The 19,443-nt window shown below is 44.8% G+C and overlaps 1 protein-coding gene and 1 pseudogene across 1 annotated transcript; one reads left to right on the forward strand and one right to left on the reverse strand.

Annotated features, from left to right (window-relative positions):
• The first annotated feature begins 407 nt into the window (after positions 1 to 407).
• On the forward strand, positions 408 to 4,169 carry LOC136512408 (cyclin-dependent kinase C-2-like). The gene is made up of 12 exons (XM_066506373.1): positions 408 to 561; positions 673 to 754; positions 845 to 935; positions 1,061 to 1,081; positions 1,164 to 1,276; positions 1,371 to 1,443; positions 1,539 to 1,659; positions 1,760 to 1,877; positions 2,935 to 3,074; positions 3,143 to 3,221; positions 3,314 to 3,375; positions 3,496 to 4,169. The coding sequence occupies exons 1-12, from the start codon at positions 452 to 454 to the stop codon at positions 4,034 to 4,036; spliced, it is 1,551 nt and encodes a 516-aa protein (XP_066362470.1). The 5' UTR covers positions 408 to 451; the 3' UTR covers positions 4,037 to 4,169.
• A 5,785-nt stretch (positions 4,170 to 9,954) lies between these two features.
• LOC136510824 (pre-mRNA-splicing factor ATP-dependent RNA helicase DEAH1-like) lies at positions 9,955 to 11,823 on the reverse strand (annotated as a pseudogene).
• Positions 11,824 to 19,443: the final 7,620 nt, after the last annotated feature.

Below are 19,443 nucleotides of genomic sequence, written 5' to 3' on the forward strand. Positions count from 1 at the left end.
GAAAATTGAGTCTACGCGTCCATGTTCGACTGGCAGAATTTTAGCTGAAACTGGTTGAAAAATACTGTTCTAGGCTGAATTGTTGTGAGAGAAAAATACTGATTTAGCTAAAAAAAAAGAAGCCGAACAAATTAAATATGGGATAAATCGAACGAGGCTATTGTGCCTAAATTTTAGGCCTGATATGGGCTCAAAAAAATGCCAAGAAACATTCTTGCTAAAACCCGACGAAAACCGGCTTTCCGAGTATCCGACTCGGCTTGAAAGCACACGTTGCGTTAAAATTTGCCGTTATCGACCCCTTGTCTTCCTGTTCCTTGTTCCTTCCCAAATCCCAAGTGGCAGGTTCCACCCCCGAACTCAATCCTCGCCCTCGCGCCCCCCCCCCCCCCCCCCCCCCCCCCCCCCCCCCCAACCCCAAACCCTAGTGCATTGCAAAGCACCGGAAGCCATGGCGGTCGCGGGGCCGGGGCAGCTCAACCTCGACGAGTCGCCGTCATGGGGTTCCCGTAGCATCGACTGCTTCGAGAAACTCGAGCAGATCGGGGAGGGCACCTACGGGTACGCATGTCTCAAAATCTCCCCTCATCCTCAATCCCTTGGGGACGCCGCCGCCTAAGCGTCAGCGCAGTTTGTGCGGCCTTGTTGACTCGTTATAGTGATTGTTTCTAGGCAAGTCTTCATGGCGAAGGAGACGGAGACGAAGGAAATCGTGGCGCTGAAGAAGATCCGAATGGACAACGAGCGGGAGGGCGTAAGTATTCCTCTTCCCCTTCTCATGGCTCGCGTTGTAAAATTCGTACCTGTCGTGGCTCTCCACTCGTTTGAATTGAATCCGGCGCAGTTCCCTATCACGGCCATCCGCGAGATTAAAATCCTCAAGAAGTTGCACCACCAGAACGTCATCAATCTCAAAGAGATTGTCACCTCGCCAGGTTTGACAAATATACCACGATTTGTTTTTTCAATGAAAATTTACCATGAGTCAGGGCATTGTTCCTGCGAATTGTTTTCACGCAGTCTATTATTTGCTACTGTTAATTGTTTCAGGGCCAGAGAGGAGATGAGCAGGGGAAGCGAAGTATGATTCTTAATAACAAGACTACTATTGATTTTGTTTTTGCTTTATTGCATAATTTTGATCTCCTTGTGATGTTGGATAGTTGAGGGCAACAAGTACAAAGGGAGCATTTACATGGTCTTTGAGTACATGGATCATGACTTGACAGGGCTGTCAGACAGGCCTGCAACGCGGTTCAGCATACCACAGGTTAAGGTAAAAACCATCCATATGTGTGATGGTTCTTGGTTGCCATGAGGTGTTGTTCATCATCTAATGATAGCAATATTTCTGGTATGTTATGTACCAGTGCTACATGAGACAACTCCTTATGGGTCTACACTATTGTCATATCAATCAAGTTCTGCATCGAGATATTAAAGGTATATGGAACACACTAGTTCCTTTTCTGGGGTCTATGTTATGGCTTGCTTGTCTTTTTCACTAACATTGTATTTAAACATATATTCACTTTCAGGATCTAATCTCTTGATAGACAATCATGGTATCTTAAAGCTTGCTGATTTTGGCCTGGCGAGATCATTTTCAAATGATCACCATGCAAACCTCACTAACCGTGTTATCACCTTGTGGTACAGGTAGATGTTCTGTTAGTAGACTATCATTGTTGTATGCAAGCTATATACTGTATTACTTAGTTGTATATTCTTCTGATTTTGTTGGATTAATGATTTGCAGACCCCCAGAGTTGTTGTTGGGAAGCACACAATATGGGCCAGCAGTTGACATGTGGTCTGTGGGCTGTATTTTTGCAGAGCTTCTTTATGGAAAGCCTATATTGCCTGGAAAGAATGAGGTATGGTTTCTTGTAAGCTCTGAACCACCAACTTAGTTATGCTAGCAATTCCTATCGACTGTAATAAGTTTGTTGCTGGTCTGAGTGTCTGCCATAAGCCCATAAAGTAAGCAAACCTAGAAATATTCTTATATCTGCGTTGTTTGGAGTTGTCTATTTTAAATTAGGTAGGGCAGCACTTTGTGATATGTATTATTTTTCTAATTCATCCTAGATGATGCTGCCTCTTATTTGACTGAAGGAAACTTTAGATACTATTTTTTGTCAGAATTCTCATCCAAACATTTTATGTTATGAATGCCATGTACTCCCCTACTTATTTTCTTTTGTCTTAACTGAAGTGTGTGTGGATGGGTTTTGATGATAAACAAAAAATTTGGAATGTATGAGAAACTAGAGCATGTATGCTATCAGAAACAAACTTTATGTGACAGGTGTGGTAGTAATAGAAAAGGAAGATTTCATGTTATAAAGTCATGTTAACTTGATTAGATGAGAAGCTTACTCATGTAGGCATGTAGCCTAGTCATGACTGATTTTTTCAGTCACATTTGTATATGCTTGAAGATTGAGTAATCAAAATGAAGGCTTGTGTGTTTGCCAATAGAAACATCAATGCATCTAAGTGGCCATTGTCTATCAAATTCTTGCCCGAAATCTGCTTCAAGATCATCCTGGTTTTCTTAGGATCATTGGATTTGTTTGAAGATTGAGTAATCAAAATGAAGGCTTGTGTGTTTGCCAATAGAAACATCAATGCACCTAAGTGGCCATTGCCTATCAAATTCTTGCCCGAAATCTGCTTCAGGATCATCCTGGTTTTCTTAGGATCAGATATATAATCATATACATCATTATTGCAATATTGTTCCGTCTAGTACAGCAGCCCTCTCCTAATAGTATGCATGCCCAATTAGTTTCTGCAATCATTTTCCATTACTAGTGTACTCCCAAACATGATTTTTTTCATTATAGTTATGATTAACAGACTTGCATCCAATTTTGAAGCTCATACTTATAAATATGAACCTTGTTATCTTCTGTTTTTGTGATGCAGCCAGAGCAGCTGACAAAAATATTTGAGCTTTGTGGTACGCCTGATGAGTTCAGCTGGCCAGGCGTCATGAAATTGCCATGGTATAATAATTTAAAGCCTCCTCGAGTAATTGCAAGACGTGTTAAGGAGGTTTTTAAGCAGTAAGTATTATAGTTTGTATTCACCATGTTGTAGCTTGCCCTGCTTCCTCACATGTTTGTGATCCCAGTTTTGACCCACATGCTCTGGATCTGCTTGAGAAGATGTTAACACTGGATCCATCACAGGTACAATTGCTTCTTCTTACTGTTACTTAGCATCGATATGTATTTGCCATGTGACTTGACTAAAATCTTGAGACCTGAATTGGCATGCCTTTACACTTTTCAGAGGATATCAGGCAAAAGATGCACTTGATGCAGATTACTTTTGGACTGATCCCCCGCCAGCTGAGCCTCACACGTATGGTTCATTGCTTTCTTTTTTACTCGCAAAGCTTTGTGTCATAATAAGTTGTTCTAAGTCAATTCAATTGTGCTTTATCTAAATTAATTGTATATATTTCAATGTTTGCAAATGTAGCTTGCCCAAGTACGAATCATCACATGAATTCCAGACTAAGAAAAAACGTCAACAGCAGCGGCAAGCTGAAGAAGCAGCAAAGCGGCAAAAGGTTCAGCATCCTCATCCACATGCTCGTTTGCCACCAATTCAACACCAGGGCCAACCACATTCACAGATCAGGTCAGGGCAACCTATGGGCAACCCTCATGCTCCAATGGCACCTGGGCCAAGCCATCACTACACAAAACCCCGAGGTCCAGGAGGGCCAAACAGATATCCACAGGGTGGAAACCAAGGTGGAGGATATCCAAATCGTGGTGGGCAAGGCGGCGGCTACAGCAGTGGCCCTTATCCTCAACAAGGCCGAGGGCCGCAGCCATACCCTGGTGGTGGGATGGGTGGAACAGGTGGCCCAAGGGGTGGAAATGGCAGTGGCTATGGAGTTGGCAGACCAAATTATCAGCAGGTTGGCCCTTATGGCGTGTCTGGCCCAGGCAGAGGGTCAAACTATCCCCAACAAGGTTCTCGCAATCCGCAGCAGTATGGAAACTGGCAGTAACATTTTAACACTACCTTTTTCGTTTTTTTTTTTGGAGATTTGATCACTTCAGATGGTCCTAAATCAGATAAATTTATCGAATTGTAGGTTGATTTAGTATGGTAATAAATATCCATTGACTATAATTACAGTTTGTCACGAATGCACTATCTACATCTAGTATAACTAAGGTGATTGCCCATGCTTTGCAATGGATCAACAAAGAATTGCACGAGATGTATGCTGCATGCTTGTTTGTAACATACAGCATGTTCGCTTGTTCGTATACGATCGTGGATTATAAACTGGAACAATATTTTTCTCTCACACCAAATCAGCCAGCAGTAAACAATTCATGATCGTTTACGACGAAATAAACAGGCTGATAATCTGCGTAGTCACAGCCAACTGCTTTTGGTCCCAAATCTTTAACTCTTTTAACCCAATTCCTTTTGGTCTCAAATCTTTAACTCTTTTAACCCAATTCAAGCTGAAGAAACTTATAATTCAACTCTTTTAACCCAAATCTTTACGTCAGCTAGTCGTTTGAACATATAATTTAACTCTTTTAACCCAAGCTAAAGAAACTTATTCAGTGGTCACTGTCAAACGCTTGTGGTCTGAAATCTTTGGTGTTGCTTCAATAATGCTTTTGGTTCCAAATCTTTGGTGTTGCTTTTTTCCCCAATAATGTTGGTTACATTTCTTTATGTTATATGTATCTAACATTTTTATGCTATTTCTGTCTGTCACCGGTTTATGGATGAGTGCTACGGCCTATGGTGGTATACAGCATAGTCCTGAAAAAAGAGTTTTATCTCTGACATTGTGTTGAATATTATCCCCTTCCTAAGGGTTTCTTTCTCATGGTTATACAATGAATTCATATACATCTGAAGACCGGTGTCACAAACTGTCATATCTGTCATGCTGACATCCCTATAGTTCGGAACACCCATTAAAGGTACATTTTTGGATCTTAGTTGCTCAAGCTCAGTCGCTGTGTAAGGTGGTGGTGGAACATACTGCTGCGCTTCGCTAATTCTGGTCCATGAATCATAGGAGGTATTATCTGCAGCCAAATCTGTGACTAGTCTACTCTGAGCCTGGACACCATGCAAAACCTCAGTTGGTACTGGTAATGGCATAGTATGAACCGGTACTGGCATAGCATCAGCCGGTGTTGGCATAGCATCTGTACCTCCTTGGTCATCATCAGAATCGTCTGAATCACTACTAACTATATCACCGATCCTGTCCTCCTCCTGCTCCTCTCCCCGTTCGAAATCATTCACATCGAAGTCATTGCTTATACAACCTACTGTAGTTGAATGAAACTGCTCCTGCGTCAACTGACCATCCAAATCCATGTTACCCTGAGTTGCTTCCCCCTTCGATCCCCAATTCTTGTTCATTGCCTCCAACACCGTCAATGGACTGGCCGTCCTGAATACCCTGCATCCTGTACCCATTCTCCACCACCACCTCAGTTATGGGCACATTAGAACCTTGGAGAACCCTAGTGTAGCGGGATCAGTGAGTAGGGTCGCGCAAGGGCATGAGGACATAGTGTGCCCTAGTCTTTCCAGTATCAAACCTCCCCTTCAGTATGAAATCACCGTCAAACTTTGCATTCAAACGGACACAAAGGTCGTTGAAGCTAGGAGGTTCATTAAACCATTCCAATTCTTCTTCCATATTCTCAAACATACCATCTTCTCTCCTAACACTTCCTCCATAAAAAACTCTAACACAACAATCTATCTGCAAAAGCATTTAAAAAAACTTCATCAAGTCATCAAAATCGTCGTACGTAATGTCCATAGTAATATTAATACATATTCTAACTATAACTATACTAACTAATCTAATATTAACATCTATACAAGGCTAACTACAACAACTAATTAGACTAAATCTAATGTATAACTAGACTCAATAACTGTACTAACTAAACTAACTAACTTTACTACCTATACTAACTTACTATATTACGTATACTAACTAAACTAACTAACTTTACTAACTATACTTTAATAATTTTACTAACTTTATTAGGGGAGTACCTCGCTGCAGCGCGCTAGATCGGGCTAGGAGGCGCGGGCGCAGTCCTCGACGGGCAGCCGCCGTGTATGGCCGGAGGGGGTGGCGCGCTGTCGTGCGGGCTCAGCGGCCGTGCCGTGCTCGGTGGCGGGCTGGCTGGCGCGGGCGTAGTCCTCGGCTGACGCGAGCGGACGCGGCCACGGCGGCCGGCGTGCTCGGCCGCGGGCTGATGCGGGCGGGCTGGCTGCCGCGGGCGGACGCGGCCGCGACGGCTGGCGTGCTCGGCGGCGGGCTGGCGCGGGCGGACGCGGGCGCAGCGGCCAGGCGACCTTGCTACTCGGCCACTGGCGGACGCGGGCGGCGGTGGGGGGTTTATTCGGCTCTGTCGTGCCACGGATCAGGGCGTGGCAGGCCCTGCCCCGTCAGCGGTCAGCGATTCTGGTCGTCGCCACGTCAGCCCTCTACCGCGCCATCATGCATGGCGTGGCACAGGCATTTGGCCGCGCCAGGGCAATAGGCGCGGCCAAAAGTGTTAGTTTTTAAAAAAAATCTGACCACATTAGATTTAAAATTTGTTTCAAAAAGTGTTAAAATTAAAAAAAAAATCCGGATGCACGATGCGAACTCTGTAGACGTGACAAGCGGGGCAAACGACACGGACTCAGGCCAGATGACCAACACATATACCGACCAACACATATACCAGGCTCTCGTGGAGAGGATTTCCAGGCTCGGCCAGAAATTATGGTAAGAGTCCGTGCTAGAGTCAGATTTGGGAAATATTTGAGATAGGAAAGAAGATTAATTATTCGGCCGGTCATGGAAAGAGGAACTTGTATTCGTACTTGACTCAGGGAAATCCTGTACGCTTTAGCATGGCCAAGTAAATAGGGATTAGGAATCCCGTACGCTTTAGCCTGGCCAAGTAAATGGAGATTAGGAATATTATATTCAGTTATTAGTTGTAACCAAAACAAATAATGCGTGAGCAAGTTACGTATATGTGTAGAAATCCTATTTCCAGCCGAAGACCAGGCATGAGAGGATTTTCCCCCCCACCGGATGGAGAGTTCCTTTCTGTGTTGCATCCGTTTTTTTTTTTAATTCCGAAGCAATTTTTTTACCCGGTCTACATCTATCCCTGTTTGAAAACAGATAGTTACTCAATAAGTAAAGGACCTATTTGGATTATGAGTTGTAGCTATTCTGGTGTTGATCTTATAATCGGACTCTATATGGGTTTAGATGCGAGCTATTTCTAACTCATATGAGCACAGGTTATGTATATAAGTCTGGCCGGAAGAAACTCTCCATTGCCCAGTAGTTAGAGGAGACAGAAAAAAAAATGGATGGACGAAAAAATGACCGAAAATTTTGTCTCTTTATTATTATTAGGTATAGATAAGATCTAAATTCAACCAGGGCCTGTTGTGGAATTCTGGAAAGATAAATAATTGTAAAATTAAAGCATGACTTGGTTTATCATCTTTTACGAGACACCTACCACTAGTAGAGAACAGACCTTTGATCCTCGGCCAAAATGGGCTCTAGTCCTGGAATTTTTTGCGCCCGGGACTAGAGATACCTTTAGTCCCGGTTGGTGGCTCCAACCGGGACTAAAGGTCCCTGCTCAACGGCTACTGCGCCAGACAGAGGTGGCAGGGACCTTTAGTCCCGGTTGGAGCCACCAACCGGGACTAAAGGTATACTTTTACTCCCGGTTGGTGGCTCCAACCGGGAGTAAAGGTCTACTCCTGGGCCGTGGCTACGCCCGGGGTTGGAAAGTTACCTTTAGTCCCGGTTGGATCCATCAACCGGAACTAAATATTCTCCCTTTATAAATCGGCTATCTCCTCCTTCCTCCCCGAGCCCGAGCTCAGCACATTTTGAAGCTCACTGCAGTAGTGTTCTTGCTTCCTCCCTCCCTCCATTATTCCTCCATCCATTCTTCGATTCCTCCATCGATTTCTTCGATTCCTCCGCCGATTCTTCAGTTATAAAGGTTATCAATCTCATACTCTCATTTTTCACTATTTTCTTATGCCATTTTGTTCACTATATATATTTATGGTTCTTTATTGTGGTTTTTTTTCATTTGTAAGCAATTTGAGCTCAAAATCACTTCAAGCTTGCATATTTACATGAAAGAAGGTTAAAGTATATATAAATATAAACTTAGAAAATAGTTAGAAAATTATAGCAAATCCGTACTAGTTGAACTTGCAGACCGTGTTCAGCTCGGCGAGCATGTTCTCTGCCGAGCGGTAACGGACGTCAAGGAGGAGCTTTCATTCTACGAGGGAGAGCGACAACGGTCGTGGAAGACCGTGTTCCCTTCCTCGTAGAATCGGAGCTCTTCCTTGACCAAGTACGGTGCCGTCCGGTGGAGAAATGCTCGCCGAGATGATCACGTAAGAGAGGTCAACTAGTACGGATGGTTATTTATTCACATGTCCCGATATCGTCACAGTAGTCTGTCAATCACCGTACCTAAACGTAGTATATATAAATAAAAACTTAGAAAATAGTTAGAAAATAAAAACTTAGAAAACGTACTATATATACACACAAACATGATGATTAACTATATCTAATGACGTGGCAATTTTTTTATTAGGCAGTGTTTGGAAAACCTTTATTGAGAAGCAACACATGGAAAAATGCAAAGCGCCACTGAATGTAATCCCTTTGAAAGTAAGTCCCCTGAATCGCATCATCTTTATTAATTAAACATATAGCTTTCATCGGATCACCAGATTGGATGACAAATCTTTTTCTCGTAAAGTGATGTCTGAGGCAGGAATAGGGGAACAACTACTGTGGTTACTATATTTGCAAGTTTATCAAGGTGTTCTCCCAAAGAACTCCTACAGAGAGACTCAAAGTACGTTAAAAATACACTATATATTCATTTAATTATTATTATTGATTGTGTTACTATGTCTTTATATATATATATATATATATATATATATATATATATATATATATATATATATATATATATATATACATATATTAATTTATTTTCCTTTAATTCAAACCTGTAGACTCGATGGTTGGAGGAAAAGGTCATACGGCAAGACCAAATCAAAGCAATTCAAGAGTCTATAGCTGGATTTTTTAATGAGCAGGTCATCGATTCCAAGGGCGAGTTCTACTTCGACCCAACACTGTCATTGAAGCCAAGCTAGAGGATGAGAGAAAACTTGTTATGTCACAACAACTATAATGCAATCTTTTGTAATATATGCACATGAAATAATATAATATAAAATACACATATGCATGCATGCATGTAAATATATATATGATGCATGCATGCATGCATATATATATATATATATATATATATATATATATATATATATATATATATATATATGCTTGAATTGTGTGATTTAATACGTTCATCGTGCTTGAACCAAAACATACTATATGCGCGTATAAATGTATAATTAGCAGCGTACAATACGACTTCGAAAACCTATTTGGAAAGAAAACAAAAAATAAATATCTTGGCTTAGTTTCCCTTCATTTTATAGCTCGCTTGAGGCATGAAATGGTAGCACGTGGTGTTCTACCAATCGATCGCATGACTCAGCACAGGTCGTAGCAAACAGGGTTGGGCGCAGCGAACTGTAACGAGTCTATAACATAAGGTTAGCTGACCCAAAACCTTAACTCCGAGCAACTACTGCCGATTGCTCGGATGAACAGAGCTCTTTTCTCCCCCAATATGCTTATTTGACGTATAATAAAAAGGAACAGAATCCTAATATACTTCTCATACAAAGAAACGGAGGGAGGGAATTTTCATGCTCAATGTGCATACACTCATACTACTGAGAAGACAGAGAACTACACATAAAAGTGCTACAGAAACTCTAAATTTTTTATGATAGAGTTTGTAGGTGGAACAATCCCAAACACTCCGACCTAACAATCGGCTTCTCAGCGACTACTAGGCCGTCGCACTCTGGCCTTCTTCTTTGCTCAGGCGTTTCGAGGTTTTTGTCCTGATAGTAGTGTGGCGCGATCTCCAGCAACCACTCCGGCTTAAGCTCCGTCACCTGCCTCATGTACTCCTTGGTCGTCTCCACCAGCTCGTGATACAACACCCAACGCGCGGGAGGTTCCACCCGCGCCATCCCGGAGCTCGGGTGCACGAACACCGTCCGCCAGCTCCTGACGGTCCGGTACGATCCGTGCTGCCGCAGCTGCGCGGTGTTGGCCTTCCTCACCGCGTCGAGGTCGCCGGCGTGATGGCCTTCCTCACCGCGTCGAGGTCGCCGGCGCTCGATCTCGACCCGCTCCAGCAGCGCCTCCAGTTGCTCCCGGACGTCCCGCGCGCGCCGCATGCTGCGTGACTGCACGAAGTGATCGAGGCACCACTGCGCCGAGTGCCCGGACTGCTCCCATTCGGTGTACACGTTGAGCAGCGCGATGTGGTCGCCGACGTTGCCCGCGTTGAAGCGATCAGCGCCTTGTCCCTCGGCCGGTAGAAGACGGCGTTCCCGGCCGACAGCATGGCCGCGATGGTGAGCACCTCCTCGGAGCACCCGTACCGCTCCGACACCACGATCACCTTGGCCATCATGGGGTCGAGCGGGAGCTCCGCCATCCGGCGCCCGGTCTTGGTCAGCTCGCCGCGGCAGTTGAGCGCGCCGAGGGCGAAGAGATCCTCGAGAGCCTTGTGCAGCGCCTCCGACGCCGGCGGGTCCATGAAGTCGAAGCTTACCAGGTCGTTGATCCCTAGCGCCTTGAGCGAGAGCACCACGATAGCCAGGTTGCTCCGCCGGATCTCAGGAACCGTCTCGTCCTCCATGTCAGTGTTGTAGCTGTACTCCGTGAAGAGGCAGAAGCACTTGCCCGGGCCAGTGCGCCCCGACCGGCCGGCCCGCTGGTCGGCCGACGCCTTGGAGATGGGGTGGACGAGCAGCGACTCCGTCCCTGTGCGCGGGCTGTACAGCTTCACCTTGCAGAATCCCGGGTCGACCACGTAGCTGATCCCGTCGATTGTCAGCGACGTCTCGGCGATGTTGGTAGCAAGCACCACCTTCCGAGCGCCCGGCGGTGCTGGCTCGAAGATCTTGGCCTCGAGCTCCCTGGGCAGGTTCGCGTAGATGGGGCAGATCACCAGCTCCGCGATCTTGGATCCGAGTCCCCTCGTCCGGCGCCGGAGGATCTCCTCCACCACCTCGATCTCCTCCTGCCCCGTGAGGAACAGCAGGATGTCGCCGGGGGGCTGCGTCACGTGCAGCTGCAGCACCGTGGCCACGGCCGCGTCGACGTAGTCGGCTTCCGGCGCCACCGTGTAGTGGATGTCCACGTTGTACCTCCTCCCGGGGATCTTGAACACCGGTGCCATGTCGAAGTAGTCGCTGAACTTCTCCGCGTTGAGCGTCGCCCTGGAGATTAGCAGCTTCAGGTCCGGGCGAAAACGCGCGACGTCCTTGACGAGGCCGAGCAGGATGTCGGTGGTGAGCGTACGCTCGTGCGCCTCGTCCACGATCACCACACCGTAGCTGGCCAGGTCCGGCTCGCCGAGAAACTCACGCAAGAGCGTCCCGTCGGTCATGTACTTGACCACCGTCTTCTCCGACGTGCAGTCCTCGAACCGGATGGAGTATCCCACCTCGTGGCCCGAGCTTGACGCCCATCTCCTGCGCGACCCTCGCCGCACTGCTCATAGCGGCCACGCGGCACGGCTGGGTGCACGCGATCTTCAGGCCTATTGGTCCTGTCGAGATCGAAAATATCATCTAGGGTTAGGTCTAGCGGGTTCTCTTTACTGTGAATGAGATATCGAGAGTAGAGAGATAGAGAGGAATAGAAGAAGAACGTGTCGAACCTGACACCGCAGAGGGAGATGGTCCAGAAGCCGTCATCTCATTCGTCGGTGAAGTCTGCGCACGGGCAGCGACGTTTGGAGAAGAGGTCAATGAAGTCCTCGACGTTCGGGAAAGAGGTCAATGAAGTCCTCGACGTCGGTGAAGCGGGGCGGGTAGTGGCTTCCCGTCACTGACTGCGCCCAACTCTGATCGGGATTAGGGTTTTGGTTTCGGTGGGGAGCTCGGCTCACGGTAAACCTCATACTCAGAGCCGCTAGCCCCCACCTCTATATATATAGCGCAGTGTGACAGGGGGTCCTCTAGCCATAGTGGGCTGGGCGCCTCCGATCAGGGCGCGGATCAAAGGCCCAACTCGACCGTTGGGCCCAATTTAGAATTAGAGATCAATCTAACAATCTCTCCCTTGATCTCCTACCATCTTTTAATTTTATATCATTTACTTTTGTTCATTCCATTACAGATTAGCGCATAGAGCATGTTTCATCATCACGGTCAATTACCGATAGATTTAACAACTACAACACATCACTCTGTTCTAAAATAGATACTTAACTTTGGGCCTTCTTTTGTCTAGGAATTATAGGCTTTCCCTTAAACCCATGTCGGCTACATGTTCTCTGAACACGTTGGATGGTAAGCCTTTTGTAAGCAGATCCGCGAGCATCTTTTCGATACTTATATGCTCAAGACTTATGATATGATCCCGGACTTTATCTTTCACAACATAATACTTTATGTCAATGTGTTTGGCAGCACCATTTGACTTATTGTTGTGAGCATACTATACTGTCGGATTATTATCGTAGTATAACTTAAGTAGTCTATAGATATCGTCAACCACCTTCAAACCGGGTATGAACTTCTTTAGCTAGTTCACCTGTCCCGTTGCCTCATAACACGCTACAAACTCGGCATACATTGTGGACGATGTAGTGACGGTTTGCTTTGAGTTTTTCCATAAAATAGCTCCCCCCGTGAGAGAGAATACATATCTAGACGTGGATTTTCTATCATCTCCCGCATAATCTAAATCTGAATATCCCACTATATGGAGTGAATCTGATCTAGTGTTCTGTTCTAGGATTGCTCTGTAATCTGCCAAGTAACGCAAGACTTTCTTTACTAATTTCTAGTGTTCTGTTCTAGGATTGCTCTGTAATCTGCCAAGTAACCCGGTAACAAATGTTAAGTCAGGGCGCATACATACTTGAGCATATTGCAAGCTTTCGACAGCTGAAGCATATGAAACCGTTTTCATTTGATCGATCTCATGCTGATTCCTAGGGTATTGAAAATCCCCATATCTGTCGCCCTTGACTATAGGAGCAGATGAGGGACTACATTTGTGCATACTGAATTTCTTTAAGATCTTTTCTATGTATGCCTTTTGTGACAGTTCTAATACCCCTTTACTTCTATCTCGGTGAATCTCGATCTCTAGAACGAACAAAGCTTCACCAAGATCTTTCATATCAAATTTTAAGGATAAAAACTTCTTTGCCTCCAGTAGTATACTGACATCACTACTAGCAAGTAAGATATCATCCACATACAGGACAAGAAAGATTAAACTTCCCATTCTTAAACTTTGCATAGACACAATTGTCCTCTACATTCTCTTTAAACCCAAAATTTCTTATTGTCTGATCAAACTTCAAGTACCACTATCTTGAAGCTTGTTTTAATCAAAGCGCTCCGTGATCTAGGACGACGAAACATCGAAAGTTTTCCTAAAATTTACCAAAGAAAATAAGACTTGATGGCTGTAGGAAAGCAATACAAGTATTAAATAGGCTTTAATTTCTCACTTATTTTTCTTAGAAGCCTCGTCGTCCGGTGGAAGAAAGCCAATAAACTGAGCCACCAGCTCCCTTCAATGATCGTTGTCAACTATCCCTGTCACTGGAAGTCCCCCCAACCGAAGACCAAAAATAGCCTTCACGTCCTACATGGTCAATGTCATCTCGCCACAAGGTATGTGAGACGTGTGGGTCTCAGGGCTCCACCTGTTATAAGAATAGAATGACGGTTAGTTGCCTCAAATTTGTTACAAGAAAATTTACGTACAAAGAATGCACTCGCACCTATCTACAGCTGCAGTAAGTAGTGCTGGGTCAAAGAGCGAAAGACCGTGGTTGACAACACGAACAAGCTCGAGGAAGCCGGCACGCCGTATGTACGGCGCATAACGCTCGTCCCACTTGTGCGTCCCTGGTGTAGCGTGCGGGGCCTCAAAGTAGGCAAGGCCACCTCTGTGTCGTTGTCACTCAAGATGTGTGCTCGGTGCTGGTCGTCGTACTCCACCTCAAGAATGGGGTACAACGGGTGCTGCGTGGGAGGGGTCATCCTGTTACAAATTGATAAACTAAACATTAGAGTATTCAAATTAACAAAATTCAAATTAACATTATGTAGCATTGCAAAATTTGAACTACTTGCTATGCAATACGAACGCAATATGAAAGCATATGTATATATTCAAAGTAACATTAACAGACATATCACGCACTATTAACATAAACAACTTTACTAGGAATATAAGCATTTGACGAAACTTCATGAAGTCATCAAAATCGATGTATCACGCACTAGTAAGTACCGATATTTATAAACTAATATCTATACCCAAAATCCCTAACTAAATGACTAACTATAAACTAAATAATAAATACCTAATCAATCCTTAGACCCAAAATCCTAACTATACTAGAACACACAACCTCAAACCTAAAAACTACCTACGTAAATCACAAACAAATTCACTAACCTAACTATCCTAAATCACTGACTATCCTAAATTTGACAAACTATCAGAAATCAATAACAATCATAAAACCCTAACTATCCTAAATTACTAACTATCCTAAATCACTAATTATCCTAAATCACTAATTATCCTAAAACAATAATAATCAAAATAACATAAAATCGAGAGGGAGGTACCTTAGGAGCGGGCGGCCTTAACGCGCCGGCGTTCGTGGCGCGGCCGGCGTGGGCGCTGCGTGGCGGGAGTGGCCGGGCGCGTGCGGGCACCGGCGGCGGGCGCTGCGCGGTGGCGGGGCATGTGTGGCTGGCGGCGGGCGATGCGCGGCGGCGGGCTGGTGAGCAGGGGTGCGTGCGGGCTCGCGCACGATATTTATTTGGCTCTGCCGCACCAAGATCGGTGGCGCGGCAGAGCCCTGCCACGTCACCGGTCGCGATTCCGGTCGTCGCCATGTCAGCATACTGCCGCGCCACTATGCATGACGCAGCATAAGCATTTGACCGCGCCAGGGCAATAGACGTGGCCAAAAGTGTTAGTTAAAAAAACAGACAGTGTTAGATTTAAAATTAGTTTTCAAAAAATGTTAAAATTAAAAAAAAAATTCACAACGGACATCCCTGGCGAATACCACGTTGGGAAGGAAAAGTAGGCAATGGCTCGCCATTGACCAAAACAGAAAAAGTAGGAGAGAAGATGCAAGCATGTATAAGTTTAATGAAATGTTGATGGTACCCTTGACGATGTAGAGCAGACTCAGTGAAATCCCATTCAAGTCTATCAAAAGCTTTTACTAAGTCTAATTTAAGTATAAAAGCCTTGTGATTCCAGATTTTAAGATTGAAAGAGTGAATAATTTCCAAAGTGATGATTACATTGGAAGAAATATGTCTGCCAGAAATGAAAGCCAATTGAGCATGATTAATGTAGTTCGGAAGGTGAGGTTTGATTCTATTTGCTAGAGATTTGGCAATTATTTTATATATAACATTACAAAGACTAATTGGTCTGAAATCCTGAGGTACTATGGGCTGCTCTTTTTTAGAAATTAAGGCTATGAAAGTTTTGTTAATATCAGCACTGAACTGGGCAGGTGAATAAAAATCAGTTACCAGATTGGTGACATCATTTTTGATCCATGACCATGCCGATTTGTAGAAGGCAACATTGAGTCCGTCAGGTCCCGGGCTACCATTGTTCCTCATGTTCCTGACAACATCATAGAGTTCCTGCATATCTGGAGTAGAGTTAGTGTAAGTATCAGTAGCAGGAATGTATCTGGTACCTGATGCAGCATCTGCAGTGCCATCTTGTGTAGGCCTAAAATCACCGGCTGCAGGAGAGGTTAAAGGTGGGGTAGAATTGACTTGGTGGTTGATGCGCTGGGAACCGGTAAGCTGCCGAGGCACCTGATTGTTGGAAGTAAAAATGGATTTGAAATAATTACTGAGCGTGGAGGCTAATTGGTCAGGTGTGGTGGAATGAGTGCCGGTCTGGATTTAGCATGTGGGTGATGTGTTTTTCTCTCACAACAATTCAGTCCGGAACAATATTTTTCAGCCAGTTTCAATCAAGTTTCAGACCAGTAAACGGGACCAGAGTGATGGAGATAAGAGGTGTTACGGTCCCCATGGAGAGGCCCACTCCTTTTTGGCTCGCTGTAAGTGGTAGGCTTCATCTCTGGCTAAGAGTTCCTGGTGCTGGTGGCCAAGGTCATCTTGCAAGGAGAGGTTCTGCTGGTTGGGGGGGGGGGGGGGGGGGGGTTGGGTTGGCTTGGAGCTGAAGAAGTTGGTTTTCAATCAAAGCAAGCTGGTCAGGTATTCTTGGTTTAGTTTTCCTCCATTTACGTAGATCCTGAGCCAGGTATGCAGCTTTCTGGGTGAAAGTTTTTGAAGCCGATCATTGCCAAATCTTGTGTCGTCATTAATCACCGAAACCAAATTAGGGGCCTAGATGCTTTCTGGGTGAAAGTTTTTGAAGCCGATCGTTGCCAATTCCTGTTCCCTAAGCCACCAGTTCTCAAAACGAAAAGGACGATTAGTTTTGTAACGTGTAGAATTCAGCACAACAAGGATAGGAGCATGATCACTATAGAGCATCGGAAGATGGTAGATTGTTGTTGAGGGAAAAGCCACACCACTCTGCATTTCCAAGACAACGATCAAGCCTTTCATAAGTTGCATTAGTACTGAAGCGTTTATTGGCCCAAGTATACGCAGGTCCACTATATCCGAGATCAATAAAACCACGTTGTTTCACATGGGCACAGAAAGCATTTATACGTCTAATATCCGCCCTAGTGGGACCTAACTTCTCATTTACATGCATAATATTGTTCATATCACCCATACACAGGATTGGCAAGTTGCTATTAGTTACAACAAAATTCAGCACTTGACCCCAGATGTGACTAGTGGTACGGTGGTGAGGATCACCGTAGATACCTATCAGACCATACTGCTTCATACTAGTGCAATTTGTACATAAAGCAAAGATATAGTGGGGTGAGTGATCAACTACGACAACATCTACTTCATGGTTCCAAATCAACCAAAGGCCCCCAGACTGGCCATGCGCTGGAACTACAAAAGCATCAGAGTAATTAAAACGATTAATAAGAGAAGTTCTTGTAATTGATGAGTTCCTAGTTTCTGAAACGAAACATACCTGCACTTTAGTCGAAGTGAGTAGGCGGGCAAGATGCGTGAAAGCATCTAGGCCCCTAATTTGGTTTCAGTGATTAATAACGATACAAGATTACTGTGACTAATGTGTGTTTTACAGAGACAACTTGAGTTAGGTCATGGTAATGATGATTGATTAGAAAATTATGGTTTTCATGCCCCTATCGATGGAAATCATTTCGATTTTCAAATGATGGACGACGAGGTTAAGGACAGACTAGTTCTAAGTGTCGTTTGACATTGGAGAGACACTTAGAGTAGTTTAGGACTTTATTTTTCTTTAGCTGTACTATTAAGAGGGGTATGAACTAGTAGCTTAACATATGTGAGTCTAATGGTGTATGTGTGGTGCACACTTGTCAAACTTAGCACTAGGTAGCTCAAGGACAGCCCATAGATTAGTTGAAGTCGATGTCGCTCACAAAGTTAGTAGAATTTGAGGTGAATGCAGACTTAGATGATGACCAGATGTTGGACCGGACGCACAGTTGCCACGTCCGGTCAGTGTTAGCTCATGCAGCTAGGGCTTGCTCATCGACTGGACGCTGGCTCCTAGTTAGGATCGGACGCGCAGGTGTGCGCAACTGTAGAGCAAGCAACACTCATGAAGGACCGGACGCTGTGACCTGACACACTAGAGGCTGCATCTGGTCAACAACAGTAGCATCTAGAGAAGGAAATTGCTGACCGGACATGTCAGACGAGTGGTGATTGGACGCAGGTCAGAGTCCGGTCTTTGATGATTGTGCTAGCATCAAGTAGCCGTTGGCTACTGACCGGACGCGTTCGGTCAACCTGAGCATCCAGTCACCTCAAAATATGCTGAGTTGGACCCCAATGGGTATGTTTTAAAGTAGGGAGTATAAATACTTCTCCCACTCGTCCAACTTAGCTCTCTTACTCATTTGTTTAGCTGAGAAACACCTTTGGAGTGTAAGGGAGAGCAAGATCCTAGTGGGGTAATTGAGATTTGATAATCCAAGATTAAGGACCTCATTAGTGCATAGGGAGTAGCAAGTGTGCATTCACCTTTCTCATTAGGCTTGTCTTGGTCAAGTAAGAGTTTGTGCTTGTTACTCTTGGTGATCGCCATCACCTAGACGACTCGATAGTGATTGGAAGCTTGGTGATCATCTAGCGGAGCTTGTGGATGACCCAAGTCATGTTGTGAGCTGTTGTGGGCGATTCACCGCGACGGAGTGTCAAAGAATCAACCCATAGAGAGCACTTGATCCTTACGCGGATCAAGGGAGAGCTACACCCTTGCGCGGGTGCTCCAATGAGGACTAGTGGGGAGTGGTGACTCTCTGATACCATGAAAAAATATCGCCACGTTCCTCTCTTTCTCTTTACTTTGAGCATTTACATTTGAACAATTCAATTCATGTCTTTACATTCTTAGAATTGTCAAGCTATAGTAGAATTGAAACCTAGTGTGCAAAACTTTTATGTGGTAGAACAATAGAACACTTCTAGGCACAAGAGGGTGAAATGGGCTAAGTGTAGGGCTTAATTATTGTAGAAAATTTAGAATAAGCCCAATTCACCCCCTCTTGGGCATCTTGATTCTTTTAATTGGTATCAGAGCCTCGTGCTCCTTGAATTAGGCTTAACCGCCTAGAGCAAGATGTCCCACAGGGATGGACTCTCTCCCATCTTTGAGCGTGATGACTTTCCTTATTGGAAAATTTACATGAAGGCGTACCTAAAGGCTCTAGATGTTGGAGTGCTTAGAGCCATCTCATAAGATTTCCTAACACCTAGGGATCCCGCTAACCTTCTAGGTGATGGGATTCACTATGAGAAGTGGAATGTAAATGCTAGAAACACTCTTTTTAGATGCCTTTGCAAGGATGTCTTTAACCGTGTGTGGAGCCACAACGACACCCATCAACTATGGTCGGCCATTTGTGTGCTCTAGGAGGAAACCAAGAGTGAGTGTGAGGAACACTATCACCTCATGATGAAGAAGCTTAATTCATTTGAAATGCTTCCTAGTGAAAGTGCTAATAAAATGTATTCACACTTGAATGTTTTGTAGAGGAGGTCAATAGGTTTGGACTCACTCAAATGCAACCATCCGAT

Source organism: Miscanthus floridulus, chromosome 16, assembly GCF_019320115.1.
Source record: "Miscanthus floridulus cultivar M001 chromosome 16, ASM1932011v1, whole genome shotgun sequence".
Classification (NCBI taxonomy): domain Eukaryota; kingdom Viridiplantae; phylum Streptophyta; class Magnoliopsida; order Poales; family Poaceae; genus Miscanthus; species Miscanthus floridulus.